General features: G+C 37.4%; 2 protein-coding genes across 2 annotated transcripts in view; one reads left to right on the top strand and one right to left on the bottom strand.

Moving 5' to 3' along the window:
• The first annotated feature begins 41 nt into the window (after nt 1-41).
• LOC108664683 (secretion-regulating guanine nucleotide exchange factor) lies at nt 42-12,009 on the top strand. Its single transcript, XM_018151349.2, has 8 exons — nt 42-264; nt 2,033-2,176; nt 2,640-2,819; nt 3,270-3,358; nt 3,650-3,770; nt 4,828-4,934; nt 5,592-5,636; nt 6,324-12,009. The coding sequence occupies exons 1-8, from the start codon at nt 196-198 to the stop codon at nt 7,270-7,272; spliced, it is 1,704 nt and encodes a 567-aa protein (XP_018006838.1). The 5' UTR covers nt 42-195; the 3' UTR covers nt 7,273-12,009.
• Nucleotides 12,010-13,461: 1,452 nt separating this feature from the next.
• LOC108664682 (cadherin-89D) overlaps nt 13,462-19,751 on the bottom strand; it is a 29,737-nt gene continuing 23,447 nt past the window's right edge. Inside the window, exons 22-29 of the mRNA XM_047884916.1 lie at nt 19,228-19,382; nt 18,807-18,914; nt 17,884-18,049; nt 16,718-16,809; nt 15,704-16,052; nt 15,164-15,178; nt 14,205-14,395; nt 13,462-13,882 (exon numbers count right to left, since the gene is read on the bottom strand). Coding sequence (XP_047740872.1) covers nt 13,462-13,882; nt 14,205-14,395; nt 15,164-15,178; nt 15,704-16,052; nt 16,718-16,809; nt 17,884-18,049; nt 18,807-18,914; nt 19,228-19,382 — 1,497 coding nt within the window. The remainder of the gene's footprint in view (nt 13,883-14,204; nt 14,396-15,163; nt 15,179-15,703; nt 16,053-16,717; nt 16,810-17,883; nt 18,050-18,806; nt 18,915-19,227; nt 19,383-19,751) is intronic.

The raw sequence follows: 19,751 nt of genomic DNA, 5'->3' as shown, positions 1-19,751 counted from the left end.
GTATTGGACTATTGTCATCCGCATTTCCGCAGGTTATAGAGTTGAAGGAACCAATCTGGAAGTAGGTCGGACCTCTCCCATTTGTATTGTTATGCGTCGTAGTAGGTAGTAGTTGAAGAGATTTGCCGGGTTTCGGCACGTGCGTTCTTCCTTTTGGTAAATTCTTCACTTAAATTGGCCTATGAGGTTCCAACCATGCTTGGCCTTTATGCCTGGGGAGCTAATAGTCATGGACAGCTGGGGCTCGGTTTCTGCAATGAGATGGTAAGCTTAATTTAACACTTTAAAGACTGGAGTTTGGATGCCATTTTAAAAGTAGATTATTTCAAGACCAGGTAGACTGATTGCTGTGAATCTCTTTCATAGCCTCACAGCTAAAATATTTGGCATAGTTCTTCTAAAATTTGTGATATAAATGATCATTTGTTTGGTTTGCCATTGTAATTTTTAGTGATTAGCCTAGCTAGGTACCTACTGGCTAAAATGTGACAGTTTAGCTTTAGCCTAGCTAGGCTACTTGGTTATAAAATTTTTATGTATTATTTTGCCATACTTCAATAATTGAGCATTGGGTAGGGTAGAAACCACCTTTAAATAAGATAGAAACATCTGTGTTTGCATTCAATTTCACAAGTCTTTATGCCCTATGGCCCTTGACAAATTTCATTCAAAGAAAGTAAGGCAAGAAGTCTAAGCTCTGGCTTATTTTAATCTTCAAATTTAAGAAATTGCATGTCATTCATGAATATCAGAAAGAATTGTCAGAAATCATTGTTAAATCATTTATTGGTAATACTTTAGAATTTAGATTAAGTGCATCCAAAAAAGGGTGTTTTTATTTTTTTAAATATATGTTTTTTGGGGTGTAGATAAAGAATCTGAAATCCGTTTTTGGCGTTCGGCATCAGAAAACTGATTTTTTTCCCCAAGGCTCAAATTCGTCAAAAAAATCAGGCAAAAATTGGCAAAATCGGCAAAAAAACCTAATCTAACCATGGTTCCAATGTCGTGGTCCAGACTGTAAAGCATGGCACAACATAGGTCGAGGATGCCTTTTTCTAACCAAAAGACTCCAAGGCAAACCTACATAGACGGTGGACGCCAATATCCTTCAGTAACCGGACACCGAGGACGCCAAAATTGATGGTGAGCTGCCGGCGGTCACCGGTAGGTGTCAGCTAATAAAATAACAAGGAAACTCAACAGTTGAAGAGTTGGCTTTGCAAAACGCAAATCGTGTCATGGCCCAGTAAATTTCAGCCCCTCTAGTGAGTTACCGTAAAATGGGGTAACTTAGACCACTTTCATTTTTATAAATGATGCCATTTTTTTACTAGCTAAATTAAACTTGAATTGAAACATGCAAAATACAGGTCTATACTCTAGCTTCACTCACCATAAATTGCTGGCTCCTGCCTCTCATTGTCCTGTCTCTTATACACATCTAGATGTGTATAAGAGACAGGGTTTACGTCACTCTCAAAACACCACACTATGCCCCAGCAATGATGAAACATCNGACTATGAGAGGCAGGAGCCAGCAATTTATGGTGAGTGAAGCTAGAGTATAGACCTGTATTTTGCATGTTTCAATTCAAATTTAATTTAGCTAGTAAAAAAAAAAGTGGTCTAAGTTACCCCATTTTACGGTACCTCTAAAAAAACCCTGAAAAAAATTGTAAAAAGTGAGATTTTGGAAAAGTACCTCTGCTAAGGTCTGTAGCAGAAAACGTATTTGTTGGATTGAAAAATTTTACTTATATAAAAGTTGCACATTGGTGTTGGCTTAAAAACACGATTGACAGAATTTGCATATCTCATTCCAAGAAAAAATGGTGGCCATTTCCACAAAACAGGGTAATAAGGGACACCCCTAAAATTACATTTACAGTAGAACCTTGGTAAACCATTCTACTACTACTACTACTACTACTGCTATATGCAATGCAATCAAAACCATTGAGCGAATCCTTTTATGTATTTTTTTCATAGCACCAATAAAGATCATTAAAACTTCACAATTTGTGCATAGATATGTGAACCGCAGCGAGTGGATGAACTTCCTGCTCAATTGTGCGAGTCGGCCATCACATGCATTGTGGGTGGAGGAGGTCACACACTCATCCTCACCAACTCTGGAGCTCTATTTGGGGCTGGCTGGAACAACTGTGGCCAGGTAACTATAATGTAAATTGTCATGATTCTTGATGAGTAATAGTAATACAAGAATATTTTCAATATATGAATTGTCTTTATGTTGATTTTTGAGTCACATGCCATATTTTCATATATAGGTACGGTATGTATGATGTGATATAGGTACGTATGTCTTTAGTTCCTTTTTTGATGCTGTTACATTCACTTTTGTTGCATTGCTGTATTGGTTGCCACATTTTTTGACATGGTTTTTATTTAAATTTTTTTTCCAATTGCAGCTCCCATTTATTCTACCTTCACCATTTAATGTTCCCAATTTCAATTAGCCTTGCACATCAAATTTCAGTTCATGTAAGCTCTATTTGTGCAAATTATTGTTATTAATCTGATTCATTGATTGTTATAGTAAATTTATCAAATTTAGGTAAATAATCTACTATCCGATCCATTGATAATTATAGTAAAACCGTAATACATTACAGGTTGGGGAAGGCAGTGCCAGTCGATGTGTGCCACTGTTCCGAGAGTGCCGGGGTCTGGAGGACCAAGTTATTGTGGATGTGGCATGTGGCTGGGCACACTCGGTGGCATGCAGTGCTTCAGGACACGTCTGGGTGTGGGGTAGCAACTCCCATGGTCAGCTCGGCCTGCCTCCTGATGAGGTTAGGATAAATTTCTCTCTTGGTTTAACTAAAGCTTATCAATATTCCTAATGGGCCATTTTATTTGTCAATAACTTGCTATTTATATGACGGAAAAAATGAGAATACCTTCCTTCACATATTTTATTGGGGGGGATGAATTTATGTGAATTTATCCAGCAACCACTATTGAGATTTAGCATAAATATTCCAATAAGGAACATCCACTTTTGTTTTAGGGATAAAAGTGTGCATATTCACATTTTCCTTTGTACACTTTGAGCATAAAAAATGGTGAGTGAAACTAGACATTTCCTCCTGCAAATGAGATCTATGAGTGTCACAGAAGTTCTTCATATTCAATCATGATCACGACAATCAAAATTTACTTCTCAACAATTTAATACCTGAATTGTTATCTATTGAATTTGTCAATGAAGGAATGAATTTTCTGAGTCTATTATCTGCCAGGTGCCTTTCTCAAGTCTACCTATCTGTCTGGAGCTGAGCAACGTAACTTGTGTTGCTGCTGGCCTGAGACACACTGTTGTTTCTACAAGGTATCTAGCTTTACTTTCATTTAGTTCTTGTAACTTTAGTTCCTTATTTAGTTCTATTTAGGCCCAAGTGATCACAATGCCAATGCTCTAACTTTTAAACTTTTTTTTTGCACTTCTTAGTAGTTGAGCATTATTAGCTTAATTTCCACGTGAGTAACGTTATTTGTTATATCAGATTTGCAAATATTTTTTGTTATTCATGATGTTGATTATTTTGAAAAATTGAACTTATATTGAAGCATGTTTTATTCTGTGATATGCAAATAAATATTGATCATTTTGAATGCTCAGAACAGGTGCGGTGTACACATGGGGACAGGGCCACAGAGGCCAGTTGGGGCACCTCAATAACGATGGCCTCATGCTCAAGACACTCGCCGTGCCCAGACTACTCACCACCCTTGAGGCCAAGGTGTGTGTCTTTATGTTTATATTATGTATTGAGGTACCTACTCGTTACGATTTTTGGTAGTAACAATTAAAGAGAAAAAGTTATACATGTTACAATTTTTGGTAACCATTACAGAGAAAAATTCAATCACACTAGTGGATATTTTATATTTTAGTGTTTTTCAGACCAATATTCTACTATCTTATATTCTGTTCTGCACCCTAGTGGAAGTTTTGTATTTTAAAGCTTGTCAGGCTAATATGCTATTCCCTTTTTGTTATTTTTTATTGCTTTCCTCTTGAATTTGCTTTCTGTTTGTCAAAATTATTATTATATTGGCCAATATTATTATTATAATATAGGTCTGGACCTATTTCAGGTCCAGTCAGTGTGGCGTTCATTAAGCTGATATTCTTCATCTTGTTCACTGATTTAAACTGAATTGATCACAAAATTAAGTTGGTTTTTACAATGCAATTGTTTTTATATATCTGGTTGGGTCATTGTTTTATGGGTACGGTACTTAAGTGCTCATTAAGCTAATATTCTTCATCTTGATAACTGATTTTATTTGATTTATGGTATTACTAATTTCAATTAATTTCTTATAAAAATACACTAATGTAATTTTAGTGCATTTGTAAGGGACATAAACTTACGACGTACTTCTTCTGTAGTAGGTATTCATTAAGCTGAAATAATTTCTCTTGGTTAATGTTTTTTTATGATTTATTACCGATTTTAACAGATTTATTTATAAAATTTGCTTCTGTACTTCCAAAGCAATTGTTTGTGACATTTCAGTATCGTTCAGTCCAGTGTGATACTTCTGTATTCATTAAGCTAAAATTATTTCTCTTGACTGTTTTTTATGATTTATTACTGATTTTGACAGATTTATTTGTAAAATTAGCTTCTGTACTTCCAAAGCAATTGTTTGTGATATTTCATTTTAACAGATTTATTTATAAAATTAGCTTCTGTACTTCCAAAGCAATTATTTGTGATATTTCATTTAAACAGATTTATTTATAAATTAGCTTCTGTACATCCAAAGCAATTGTTTGTGATATTTCAGGTTCGTTCAGTGCGGTGTGGCCAGAACATGACCTACGCCATCACTACCGAAGGCATCCTACTCGCCTGGGGGGATAACAAGTGGGGGCAACTAGCCCATGACCCTAGGTTTGCATCCCCCCTTCTCCTCCATGAACTCATTCATCACAAACTATATTTTCGCTTTTATAAACTATTGAATTACGTTTTATTGTGGTTAGATTTCTGTCTATTAATAAGCTTTTACAAATTACTGAATTCTGTTTTATTGTAATTAGATTTTTATCTATTAATAGGCTTTAACAAATTATTGAATTCTGTTTTACGATTACGATCTATATATTGGCTACTAATGTTTTTAATTTGTTTTGTGTAATTTTTGTACATATATTTTCAATTGTGTCCATAAAGTTACCAGACAATCTATTCGCCTCTGACTAATCTAATTGTATTATAATTTTTTATAGTTGAATGATCCAGAAGTTGAATGATCAATGCGCACATATATACTATCGATAAGTGCGTCTGCAGATATATACATTTTTTATTTTGCTATATAATGCAAACAAATGTACATATAAATTTAGATTAATGAAATTCATTTTCTGATAAGGCATCCGGAACTCGAAAAAATCAGGCAAAGTTTTCTAGAGCAATTTGACGTTTTTATCTTGTAATCCCATCGAATTTATCAAATGAGAATTATATTTGTGCATATTGACGATGTAGAAGAATTTTCTTAATATTGATTTGATGTTTATCACATTCACTCTAATTTTTCAACAGAAACTTGATGTTCTTCACGTGTCCCCTGACGATCCCGTGCAAATTTTCAACAGAAACTTGATGTTCTTCACGTGTCCCCTGACGATCCCGTGCAATTTTTCAACAGAAACTTGATGTTCTTCACGTGCCCCCTGACGATCCCGTGCAATTTTTCAACAGAAACTTGATGTTACTCATTCTTTGACTGCAACTCATTCTTTGACTGCAACTCATTCCTTGACTGCAACTCATTCCTTGACTGCAACTCATTCCTTGACTGCAACTCAGATTTTGAAACTTTCTCCTATTAATAGTTACGTATTTAGATGTAGCGATGAGGATAAAAGTTGCACTTTGCATATATTGCATATGTGTGAATTTGAATTTATTTTTTACGATGACTTTTGCTTAAAGATCTTTTCCTGTAGGTATGTGATCTTGCTAATTGAGCCAACGAAGCACGGATTATTCAGATAATACTAAAACAATGCTTCTAGCAGAAGTCTGCTTCGCTATGTTCCGTAGGCATAAACAATGCCTTAACTATTATTTTAGCCATGAAAATAGGTCGGTATAACAATAACTGAACTGACTAAACAGGCCCAAGTTTGACCCAGTATAGCCTGTTACCCCTAAAGCTGATTGGTAGGTTGTTTATGAATTCACAGTTGGTTGACTGGGCACTAAATTATCTAAAGTAAGATCGACCTTCACTATAGATGCATTATTGATAGCTTAATCTTTTTTTTTCAGATTTATTCCTAGTTTGTTGACTGTCAACAAAAATTATGAAGTAGACCAGCTAGTGTGTGGGTCGGAGCACACGTTAGCCCTGCTTCTCTCCGCGCCTCCCAATGCACCACATCGCGGCAGCAAGCAGCTCTTGAGGAGACAATCCCTGCCCACAAAAACATCCCCTAATTTCCTCCTGCTTCAGAGCCTCAACGATAAACGCAAACATGACACCTTGCCTAGAATAGACAACGGAGGAGGCCTCGACAACTTTTCTAGGCAGACACCTCCAGGTTCGTCCATCTTTTCTTCATCTCTGAGTCCTGCGTCTCCCATCAACTCAGCATCTTTGGAAACTGTCGCCACTGATAGCGACTCTGTGTCTACAGCCAGCAACAGTAGCTCGGCACTGAAGGAGAGCTTCAGCCGCGCCGAACTTGGTGTCTCGAACTCCCCTCCGAGTGACGTCGTGATGACGCAACACGCCTGTCAGTTGTCTCTGTCCAGCGTCAAGAGCCTTAAACCTGAGGCCTTCGATGAACCCTGTACATTGTCCCCCATCGACACCCCAAGAGCGTTATCACTGCAACCTCCCTCTATGAATCTTAGTCAGATCCAGCCTAGAGTAAGTGATGGCAGTGGAGTTAGACAATCCAGCGAAGCCTTACCATGCACCGTGTCCACAGCGGCCTTACAATCCACAAGTGACCTTCCTCTCGATGACGGGCCGCATTTAGAGCCCAGTCAGTCGCCAAGAAAACAAGACGAGCCGACGCCATACCAAGCAAACTCAAGGCTTGCCGGTATCTATTCCTGGGGCTGGAACGAGCACGGCAACTGCGGTCTGGGCACAACTGCCAACGTAACCATGCCCCGACGCGTGCCCGTGAATGGCAAAGTGCTGCTGCTGGCTGCAGGCTCCGGCCATTCATTTGCCCTCATCAGGAACTGCACCAAAGTTGCTCTCTAGTGCCTGATTCTCTTTAGTCTTGTCGCTGTCGTCTCTGTAGTGACCTTATAGTGGCTAATGCAAAACGATCGTTAGCGTTTTCGCACTTTTTGAAGTTATTGTACCTGGCATGTATGATAAATTATTAGGAAATTTGATTGGGATCTTAGTTATACTTCTCTACAAACTGTATGAAGCGAATTGGAAAAAATTCCTGTTATTGCCACTAACGAAAATAGGAGAACGGTTGCATGAAAGGTTTGTTTGCCGCTCTTCTTAGTCACTTTGATGTCTTCGTGTACCGCCAGTAGGTGGCGCTAGAATCGTGGCACGCACCATGTTGCTTGCTGTCTTTCTCTACTTGTGAGCTTTCATGAAGACTTCATTATGCCGTGTTATGTCGTTGCTGCTTACGTTGGTGTTGTTGAAACGACTTCAGTTGTAGAAGCGACCTCCAGGATATTATCTACATGGATTCTCCCTCATCTAGTTCTTAATTAATCAACTGGAGCTTCCCAGGCTATCTCCCAAAGTTTAATAAATAATTTAAGTGCAAGCTCTCGTTATATATGAACACTAAATGACGCACATAAATATAAACAAATAGGATTAGGTACTATTTCATTTGTAGAATCGCTTGTCTTGTACGCCACATTCGTCGCCGCACTCAAACTGCAGTTCTGAGTTTTTCATGAACTTTCAGCAGAATTCCACGATGATTCAAATTCCTCTTGCGCAAGTAATAAATAATGTCTTATATGATGGGATATACCAGCGATTTCTGTTCAACCTATCGCCTATTTTGCTCATGAAAACAAACACGACGTAAACCGATGGTATGTATGCGTGAAAATGCCTCTTTGCTAGTATAACATTTTTACCGCTTTAGCTGTATTTCTCTTGAATAATATATGCAACTATTCCCCTTCCTGTTCTGGAACCGGTTGTTAAACTCCTATTATTTCTAGTCACTGTTGTTTCGATGTATCGATGCTTTGTGCGCGCCTAAAAAGTGAGAAAGTGAGTAAAAATAATTGAAGTGAGTGAAGAAGCTATCAATTAAATCAGACATTTCTCATAGTTGACACACACAAGAAGCTGATCGAGCACAGATGCAAGAAGTTCTCCTGGATATAACATCTAAACTCAACAATTTTCTCCACCTCTAGCTGTCTTCAATGACTGAAGATATGGCTTTTATGGTTTATTTTGTGATAAAGTTGGATTGCGTTTGTAACTCTTAGAAATAATCGCAACGAGATCAGTACAGTACCGGAATTTGTTGTCTCTCTTAATCCACGATTCCTATGACAACTTGTATAATTGGCAAGCCAATCTGTGTTTCTGAAATCTTTTTGACCCATTTGATTCGACTCTGCTCATTGATAGGCTCGCATCGCATTCGACCTTAAAAATTTAGAAAAATTATGTCGCCAGAATTGTCAGCATCTTTATCCATTTTCTCAGCCGATTCGTGAAGACTCTTGTTTATTTAAATTAAGCTGCGGTAGCTAAATGGTTTTACTTGAGCTCGAGTGTTTCGCTTTAATGTTTATTGCAAGAAGAAACACATTTATTGAGGTGCGGTATTTTTTTTGAGCGGTGCACTGGCTTTTTTCACATACCGATGTTTTATTCATTGTATTTTTTAAGTAATTATTTTTGCGAGGATATACCAGTTGGTCTTCTTTTGTGATTAGTGTGTTTAATTGTAAAAATAACCATTTTTCTTTTTGTAAGTATTCTTTCTTATGAACTTGGACATCTAGGATACTTAAGCTTTTAGGAAGTTCAGCACATTTTGGCACCAAATGTTGGATGTTTGCCTAAGTTACCAGCCGCGGTGCTAGTTTGTACCTAGTGAAGTTTAATCAGCTGTCGATGCTGTGCAAAGTTATCTCTATTCCCTAAAGTGATCAAAGTCATTGCTGATTCATTATTTATTGAAGACATTCCATTCATATTATGGATTAATTTCATAATCAAATAATTTGCACACTTAGTACCATTTCTAGGTGATTGATTAAACACTGATTGAATTTAATCTCTTCTAGTAGGTTTGCTTCTAGAACACAATTTTTTGTAATTTTTCTTCATTAAAGCGTTTAGAATAATTTCTTGCATTAACATGGACTCGGATTCAGTGACATAATAATTTCTGTTTAATTTAACTTTGAAGGAGAGTTGCAATGAATATTTTATTCAAGCTTATTTTAACCTTATCTGCGCACATCATTGTTGTGAATACTGTTATAAATATTCATTAATCATTGTTTCTTATTTTCTGTATTGGTTTTGAATTCCTGTGATTTTCCTTACTTCTGAGTGTCGCACAAGGAATTTTTGCGCGTGTTGGTACGGGAATATTATTGAGTTGATTTGTTCATATATTAAAATAGGAAAAGCATGTCTCTCCTATAACATTCATCGTATTCATGTATTAGTTTTATCCTATTACGTACATGAATGTTTTCTGAAGCTTCGCGACTGAAAGAGTAGATTTTCTTCGGCACTTGCAGGATAACTTTTTGATTTTCTAATGCTGGCGAGTTTTCCACTGAAAGTGTACCGAGTATCTTAGTAGCAAGCCGCTCATGTTACCATTTGTTAATAAGTTTCAGTTCGTGTCTTGGTTGCCAGTGGTTGTTTCAGTCATTAAATATTAGCAATACTTTCTGATGTTAACTGCCAAGTTTACACGTCAATTTACTTTGACGGGGTTCCAATATGAAATAATATGTTCCAATTAGAAATAATTTACACAGTTCCTGTTCTAAACTCTTTTCCTCTATGAAATGATCGAGTTATTTCCGAATATTCAGCTTCAATACGGTGACTGTCTGAAACCATCATTTCCTCTTGTATCTGATTGATAACTTGATACATTGATGAATAACATACAATTCTGAACACATTGTGTGACGGCTCACGGTTGGCGACCAATTTATATTAACAGAAAACATTTTTTACATAGTTGCTGCTCATTGCCAAGACGTCATTGTTGTTATATATTGGCTATGATTTATTTATTATTAGGCTCCCAGGTTGCTGTTGTCATTACTTATGTATTGGCAATAATGTTACCGATGTGTTTTTTATCGCTGCTTGTTAATTGTAGAGCAGTTACCATTCAGCACTCCTTTTTTTGTGTTAAGAAAAACATTTGCTTACGTCTTTGATTTACAATGTCGTAATTCATGAAAATCATGAATTATTGACGTTTCAAAAATATTTATCCAAACGCGTCCACTGCCGACAGTGACATTTCCCCATTATTTAAAATTGTTGAAATTTATTTTTTAACGGTCTGATTAAAGTATCTGATGAAAAAATTCTCTGTCAGATCGTTAGCGTAAAATTGGCAATATAAATTACTTGAATAAGCCTGCGATGCAACAGCTCGTGAGTAGTTGACTCTAAGATTCTCTCTATGCAGCAGTATTATTTGTAGTCAAGTCAACCAAATAATTTCCGTGGCCTCTTCTTTGCATAAACTTCATTTCGAAACTAAATACTATTTTTGTTCTCGGTACGTATGCCTTCTTCATTCTCTCTATTACTACCTATATAGCAATTTTTTTTACCACCATATTTTCTGATGAATGCTGAGCTCGTTAGTTGCGATGAATTCGATTCATTCTGAAATTTATTGTAGAGCTAAAATATTCTCTTCCCAATTACACTGATTAAAATGAAACTGAAATTCTCTTCGTAATTCGAAAGCTTAATTACGTCACTAATACAAAAGCTATTTCTATGTCAGTTATTGTTAACTGATCGCGTGTCCATGCGCGATCATAATCTCCCGGAAATATTTAATGCAACTCAAAGGACGATAAATACTTTGCTTTCATATTTCTTTAAATCTGAGCATGAAATCGCTTCTACTATTTTCAGTAATTCATTAATTCATTTTAATTAATGCTACATGAATTGGCGGCCTCTTCATCAGCATCTGAATGTTGTTTATCGTTTATATGCACGTCAAAATATCTACTTGTTCGGCGTGTTATTATTCATCTTCTGCATGAATAACTGCGATGTGAAGCTCTTCAGTCCGGTATGTTTCCAACATGAACCTTTCTTGTATGTTGGGGGCTGGGGGATTCAAGATGTCTCGCGGGCGCAAATTCGACCTTTTTTAATTTCTTTTAATGGAAAATATTCTAGCGATGTTGATTCACAGTGTAACTTGCAACTGAATTAATTTGTTAACAAATCAGGGCTAAGCTAAATTGAGTGATGTTCATTAGGCGCCGTGCCATAAACAACGTACTTATCCCGTTATCGGGCCAGTAACTATTTATGGTAAAGTTAGTTAACATGTATGGACCTATGCACCTGATACGACTTGAGGGGAACTTATTTATTCAATATTATTAGTAAACCCAAGTTGCGATGTGAAATGTAATACAAGCAAGTTAACAATACAAGGTAATACCGCTTCCTGTGTTAACCACTGCTGCTCATGATTTTGTTGACTGGTAGACATGATACAGCGACTTGTGGTGGGCTTCACTCACAGAAATAAGCGAGACTTTGTCCAAATAGCGATGCAGTTTTTGTCCATGTATGCGCCATCCTCACCCAGTCTGGCTTGGCAAAAGAGCACATAATGTCCGTTGTTGTGCGTAAGATAGTGCGTCACTCCTTGGACAACGTGATTCAGTCATTTTCTGAGTGTAGAGTTGGATTTTTCTGTGGTCTCATGTAATCAAAAATGTTGGTGGTGCTTCTGCCCCCATGTGTTCATATTAAGATTTTGTATAACTTCAATATGCGGTATTGCATATATCGTACCTCAATATAATAATATTTTGGTGCGTTAGAAACGGACGGCGTATGTTTTTTCTGTTGATGCGGGAGCTGCTGATACTGCGTTGGTTTAAAAAAATCAGGAAAATTTGAGTTGAATTATTTAGAATTTAACAATCCATGGCTTGGCGTAGTACACAATAACCTACTGCTTAAATGCTATCTTAGTACAAAAATAGTTTCATAACATAGTCACTACTTATTTACTAAGAGTATATATATATATATGTTTATTCTCAGATAGAATTATGATAACATAGATTTCATCAGTTAATTAAGTCGTATTATCTCGATATTCTACAGGGAATTTAATCGAAACGTTTCATAAAACAATGCATACAATTAAATAGTCAATCCATAGAAATAGTCGCTCTACATTACTTCATCCATTCCTCCAGATCTAATTACCAAAAAAAATACTAAATTCATAATGAACAGCAGGTATCAACTACTGTATTCAAAATTTCATTCAAGATTGGTCGGTATTGTCGTAAGTTCATGCCATCATGAAAATTTTGAAAAATTTTGTGGTTCTTCAACATCGGGAATTCTTTTTACGGAAAAAATTAAATTAATATAATCTGTATGTTGTTAAGGTTAAAATTACAACATTTCTTAGCTAGGAGTCAGTTTCCTGTTGCAATAATTGAGTGTGGAAATTAAATAGAACACATAAAAATTCAATACAAATTGCACGTTTGCAGATCAATCCGACAATTTTTCCAATAAGATATAAGCCATTTTCCCTGAAAATAGAAAATCGGGAGAAAAAAATCACCACAGCACGCTCGTTTTGATTTCAAAATGATTGTTTTGACGATTAGAAGAGCATATTAAAATTGCATAATCATTGGTTGACTATTTGCGAAGTAACGAGCTATTTCGTGCTTATATATTGGTTATCAATATTTTGTAAGCTATTTTTGTTTTTAATTTAGACTTCCCTGTATACTTTCCTGATATCAATTATCTGTCGGTAATTCTGAAATCGCGCTGAATCTGAATACCCACGAAGCTCCCCAAAGCATTGACCATCTTTTTGGCGAGCAGTAATGGCAGCCAAGTCTAGTTAGTACACGAAGCGCAATCCGTGAGCCAGAAACAGTCCAATATGATGTTCCACATTACGAACAAAATTTAATAGCGCTGGTACTCAATCACCGTATTACAGACAATTATGCTGTCTCCAACTTTCATGTACTTTTTCCCTGTATTTCAGTACCCGTATTATCGTCCCTGTAGTCTACAGTCTACAAGTCTCCAGAATATATCATCTCTGCCAGTGTTCCACCAACCGCGTGTCCTGATTATTGTCCCACATAAATTTCCCGCTCACGAATCCTACCCTAGCTTCACACACTCACTTCCTGTGTTTGTCTTCTCCTACCTTACGTCTTACTCACATTGCGGTCGACGCAGCTGCGTGCGCGGGATGGTGATGACGGGGCCCTCGTTCTTGAAGGCGTTTGGTTTGCTCGGCTTCATGGGAGGCGCCGGTGGCGGTACAGGCCCCGGGTATGGGTACGTGGGCAGCGCGGGTGTCGACCCATGAATTTCTGTGTGGTTTTGGTGTTGAGAAAGTGAGTGAAGAGATGAATGGTGGTGGTTGCGATGATGGTGGTGATGCGGGTCTCCTGCACCACCGAGATGTTGGTGGTGGTGATGATTGTGGTGGCTGTGAGGGTTGCGCTCAAGGGAGTCCGGTGAATTGTTGCGGAAGTGGCGTAGATGTTGTGGTGAGGTGACGGTTGTGGCTGTGGTTGTGGTGCTGCAATCCACAGCAGCGAGATTACGGCAGCAGTTATGACTTGGGCAACTGTTGAGATAAGGCATTTAAAAAAATATACAAATGGTAATGAAAAGTTTTCCACAGTAAGAATAGTTGGTAAATAGAATGAATAGTTCAAAAATTAACTAAACACATATATAAAACAAAAATATACTCCAGTCTGAATGACGTGGAACATTGACATTTTATCTACAATTGGTGATGTCACCCCAGTCGCCACCGCAGAAATTTTTCACTTACTTTAAAATTAAATTGGCAATCGCTATCGAGTACGTTAAGTTCAAGTCAATATTATTTCACAATAACGTCGTTAATAAGACACAATAGTGCATTAAAAGTGAATATTCACCTGTCAGCGCAACAGTGTCGTCTGATATTACGCGACTGTCTACTTCTCCGGAATTCCGGGCTATCGAAGGCCCCGTCATTACAATCCGAGTTGCCGGATGAGGCAAAGTTCCGTCGCGGCGACTTCCTGCGCCGGACAGGCAGCCCGTCTTCGTCTGAGTTCGCGCCGCTGCTACTGAACGTCGCGCAGCACTGGAGCGACAAAATAAATCAAGAATGCTTAGAAATCGTTCCTGGCAGTAAGTGTCAGATAAATAAGTAGAAAGTTTAGATTTTTATATTTTATTTTTATCGGGTAGATCTTTCTGGGCGAGGTATCTTTGTGTCAGGAAGATCTTTGTGTAGGGGAGATCTTTTATGTACGGGATATCTTTGCGCCGGGAAAGAAACATATTTTTTTGTAAGGGAGATCTTCGTGTCGAGAAGACGATTTTGTACGGGAGAAATTTGTGTAGGGGAGATCTTTTATGTAGGGGAGAAATTTGTGTAGGAGAGATCTTTCATGTACGGGAGATCTTTTATGTACGGGATATCTTTGCGCCGGGAAACTTTTTTTTATAAGGAAGATCTTCGTGTCGGGAAGATCTTTTCTTGTTAGATATCATTGTGCTGGAAGATCTCGTTGTGCGAGTTATCTTTGCGTCGGGAAGATAACTTTGAAAATGTCAGCTTTTCTACGTATGGGTCTTTAATTTATTGCCCAGGTATATTCAAAAAATAACTAAGGGCATTGAGAATATCATGACAATTCCTTCCTTTGACCACGAAAGGATGAAAGGACTATAGGATAAATAAGCAAAAGAAAATCCTAATTAGAACGAGAAACCCTAATTAAATTGATAATGAAGATAATCCATTCCTGTCGCAGACTGTAACCGCGTAGGTAGTACTGATTAGCAATTCATAAGAATATGATGCATATTAATGAGAATTAATTTTCATCTAGTATTGACAACTTACCTGCATTCCTTGAAGCTTGAAAGAAAAAAACAATCATTACATTATAAAGTTTACAATTAGAAGATTTTCTATCTTCAAAGAATTCATATTAAAGAGCATTACTCTACTTATTTTCAAACTGAAGCTCCAATGTAAATTCCGGTGGATATCATGACATGTAAACTGTCGTTAAGCCGGAAAAAATGATAGCGATAAATGATAGTTATCTGCTTATTAAGGCAGTAACGTTTCGGTAGAATTATATTTTGGTTTGATATGCCTCATTGTATTTTATTCCAGTAAATAAAAAAGTAAAATTGCGCATTAGGCGCATAAGGCATCAGTGAAGAAACAAGAACTTAAGTAAGTTTCGACGAAGGTCAAAAATCTGAAGCATGTGAAGTAAACGATAATTCTTTTATTAGTTGAGAGAGAATTTCAATCACAAATTTGTCATACTAGCGACTTCCCTAAACAAGAACAACATTGCGTATAATAATGTGAATGTTTGATATTCAATTTCAAAAACTATTGAGGGCAAAGTTGAAACAATCAACTGACCTCAGCGGTGTGCGAGTGAATTCGTTCGCAGAGATCACCGTCTTTTGAACGCCTCCTTCGGCTGTCGTGAATAGACTTCTTCCTGCCGACCATGTAACTTCGGTTCTTGCGTAGATGAAACTCGCCGAAATGCGCGTGGTCATCAAACTGCCGCAGTTTAGACAGACGGTCCGGCAGTGGTCGTCGGAAAGCAGCTTTTGTCAAGTCTTCGGAGCTGGCGGAACTTCGGTCGCTCATGTGCGCGTAGGGTAAAGGTCCCACCGGGAACGACAGGGGCAAAACTGACATGCCCCCTCCAGCGGCGCCTGACAAACCCCCCGTGAAGGGAGAGGGACGAGTCTTACGACGCCTTAAGTGAAGACACATAATATTATTAATAATGTTATTCTATTATAGTGTTATCGATATGGAATATTTGATGATACAATATAGTGGTCTCAGCTTAGATAAGGCCATGTCGGCTTTTCGCCGATTCTTGAATATTCGGTCTCTTTTGTCAATTTCGACCAGAATTTTTGCAACTTATCGCGGGTTGCGAATCTCTAATTCGCTGCTCCAATCTTGATGATCTTTACCACTCGGCCACCCTGAATATACCTTTGACTTCACAAGTTGGCAAATCCGCTCATGAGGAACTAATCCCGACAAAGATATAAAATTGAAATCAGATTCCACTTTCCAAGCAGCCGCTGCTCTTAAGGCTGAATGAAATTGGTCCCAAAGGAGTCGAAATGAACGATGCTGACTTTAAATATAAAATGACTAGAACAATTGCGCCCGTGCTATCAATGTTATCAAGTGATTCAAATATGCAAAGTTGAAGAAAAAAAGCTTTCTAATCTTAAAGATACAACACTGCTGATTACCAAGAATTACAATACCCTAATCTGTTTATGTCTGAATTCTTCACGTCAGAATAACAATGCCACCACTTCATGCATTTAATTAAACGTCCCACTAATAACACACATAGTTCCATTCAAATAAATAGTTTTAAGAATTCCAGAGGCTCACCGCTTGCGTTGTTTGTGACACAGACACACTAGCGCCGTGACGGTGATAAGCAGCACCAGCGCCACGCTTATAAGAATGGCCAGCTCAGGAGTCTGGAAATACGAACAAATATCGTTTCTTCTATAATCCATCATAAAAATAATCTAGTTTGTATTATTATTTTAAATGTATATAAATATAGATATATTTTCACTTATCCGGGCAATGATTATTTTTACCAAATGACCTTTGTAAAAGTGTAAAAAGAATTTAACTTGGCTGGACCTAGCCCCTGTAGGAAGGGGACTAGAAACGCAAAGAAGCGTTTTATATACACATAACCCTAACTCTAACATTAACATAACGTTTTTAGAATGTCCGGCAGAGTAGTTCATTTATTTTTGCGTCCGGTTTTCAAGCACGAACTAGTTACAGAGTACATAACCGGACGCTATTTTGTTGGGATTTATAACCCATTTCCGGTAATGATACCAATCCTGTTCGCCTTTTGACCGATTATCGACAATATTTTTGTAAATATAATATATAATAAATATTTTGAAATATTACGGGCATAAATTTGTATCAAGAAAAAAATAATCTTCATCGGTTGGTGTACGTAAATTTTCATTTGCTCAACATTATTCTTGTAAATTTACCAATTACACTGATTTCTCAATGCATTGCAAAGCTTGACGAAATGAGAAGTAAAATGTCAGTTGCCGTGAATGCGCAGCTTCTGAATAGTTTGCCTTCGGAATTTAAAAAGACCATCTCTAGTGACCTTGAAACAGCAATTTTTAGTAACTTTATGGCGAAATACCATAAAGTTTCCAAATGCCCTCTTTGCCAAATCAACTTCAAATTTCTAAATCTCAAAAGAAAAAACATTTCCACCTCTGGCGAATACATAATAATCCCAAATGCATTCGACGCACCCAACCCGAAATGCCTACGACACGAGTTATTTTCCTTCTTCAGTTAAAATATTATAGCATAAGATTTCGGTATGTGTTTTTGTATAAGTTAATATATTAGAACACAAGCCTGTGGAATGAGTTTTTCTTCTTGCATTAGGTAAAATATTATACTAAAGGACCACGGCACGCTTTTTTTCGAGCATTAGTAAAATGTTATAACCTTACAAATGCTTAACTCCGAATAAACCGACAAATCTTATGGCGAACCTGTAGTAAGGCGCTCTCCCTGTTGACCTGCGGGGTCCTGAGACCCTTGACGCTGAGGCCCCGAGGTACGATGGCGTGCATGTTGGAACTCAGCGCCTCCTTCAGCAGTGCTGCGGCCACCACCTCCTGGCTTGTCGTCGACACTCCGTATACGTACAAGTCCGTGCTGAACATTGAGATACGATATAGGAATTATTATTACAATCAGAGAAATGAGCGAAACTTTGTACAAATTGCTATGCACTTTTGGCTTTTTGTAGTTCATCAAGACCTACTTATGCTCGGTAAAAGGACATATCAATGCCTCGGTGAATCTAGTACCGTACGTATTGCAATTAACGTATCAAGTTTGTGATTAATGTTGAAACACATGTACCTTGTAGCTGCATCACGAAGCTTTGTCTCATTAATTGTTAGGGCGAGAAAACTTATTCGAGTTGGTGGTTTTGGATAATTTAGTGGCTTGAAATTAATGTGTCCTGCAGAATAAATATGCATTATAGATTTTATGTCGGAATATCTGACGATTTCTTGTCATTCAATTGTTTATGGCAATGTCCTGAATAACAAGTGGTTGTAGTCACGAAAGATCATAGTTACCGATGGTGATAACAATTTGTAATTACCCTTGAGATCATCTTTGCCTTCCTGCATGGAAGTTTCGAGGACATATACCATATACCTCGTGGAAGTTTCGAGGTACAGTGGAACACGGTATATATTGTGATTCAAAAAGAATTTGAGAATATTGGACACATAATTCAATTGATTTGTTACATCCAATTATTTGTAAACAGTTTACGAGCAAATCTTGTACTCCAACGATATTTTAAGCCCTAAACGACTCTTAATTTGTGACTTCATCTGAATCGCATTATGAAAAGATTTATTCATTTCACTGGAAAGATAATAATTAGACTAACTTTGAAGGAATATTCTGTGATGATGCCTGCAACTTCAGTGGCCACGAGTCGTGATGGGGAGCTATGCGCTGTACCCTCACGTCTAGACCTGTTGCATTGCTCAACATCCTGCAATGAAACATTTAAGGGAAGTAGTGAACGTTAGCTTTTTTTGAGACGTTTGCGAGGTGAATCTGACACTTGAAATTAAATTTAATCGGGCTATTCACAGCTGATCGAATAAGAATGTTGGTAGGAAATTAAACTTGCAAATTATTAGAAAGTGGATATCGCCACATATTTTTACTTGATCAACTTCGATAATTTTATTTAATAACGGATTGAGTTGGCCTTGCTTTTCTGAAACAAAAATGTACTATTTATCTATATATAAATATATATCCAAATTTGTTGAAACTCTGTATTAACTGAAAAAAATTACGAAGAATTATACTTACGAAAATTACGAAGAATTATACTTACGAAAACATTAGTGACGGCGCTGAGGCCGTCCGGCTGCCCCGCGTTGTCGGTGGCGCGGACGTCAAACCCGAACATGCGGCCCTCGTCCGCCCTCAGGTCGCCAACCACCGTCACCTGCACACGCAGAAAAATAAACGTGTCCAAATAGAGACATAGTTTCTGCTCGTAACACTGATATGCTTTTTTGCCGACTCAAACTAGGTCCAGATGACCAACACAGAAAGAAAAAATGCTTCACTATTTGGACAAAGTTTCTCTCATTTCTTTGAGTGCAGGAGATTAAAGTGGCATTGTTGATGCGTTAAACAAACGCGCGGTGATTGGAATTGATAATCAAAATCCAGAGAAAAATGAAAATCAAATAATGGCATTGTAATAAAATATAATTTGATGGAGAAATATGTTGGAGAAATGAAGGAAAAATTGGTGTGTTATTTGATTAAGAAAGATATCATTTCATTGTTTGAGATATAACTTTAAAAT

This window comes from Hyalella azteca, unplaced genomic scaffold (genome assembly GCF_000764305.2).
Source record: "Hyalella azteca isolate HAZT.00-mixed unplaced genomic scaffold, Hazt_2.0.2 contig2023, whole genome shotgun sequence".
NCBI classification, from domain to species: Eukaryota; Metazoa; Arthropoda; class Malacostraca; order Amphipoda; family Hyalellidae; genus Hyalella; species Hyalella azteca.
Note: the sequence above shows the minus strand (reverse complement) of the source record. Positions and strands in the feature narration are given on the sequence as shown.

Bases quoted from the DNA above. Each gene is read 5' to 3' on its own strand.
- LOC108664683 (XM_018151349.2), top strand. From the start codon at position 196: ATGCTTGGCCTTTATGCCTGGGGAGCTAATAGTCATGGACAGCTGGGG. The intron at 265-2,032 runs GTAAGCTTAATT...ATTTGTGCATAG, and splicing joins TCGGTTTCTGCAATGAGATG to ATATGTGAACCGCAGCGAGT. The intron at 3,359-3,649 runs GTATCTAGCTTT...TTGAATGCTCAG, and splicing joins CACACTGTTGTTTCTACAAG to AACAGGTGCGGTGTACACAT.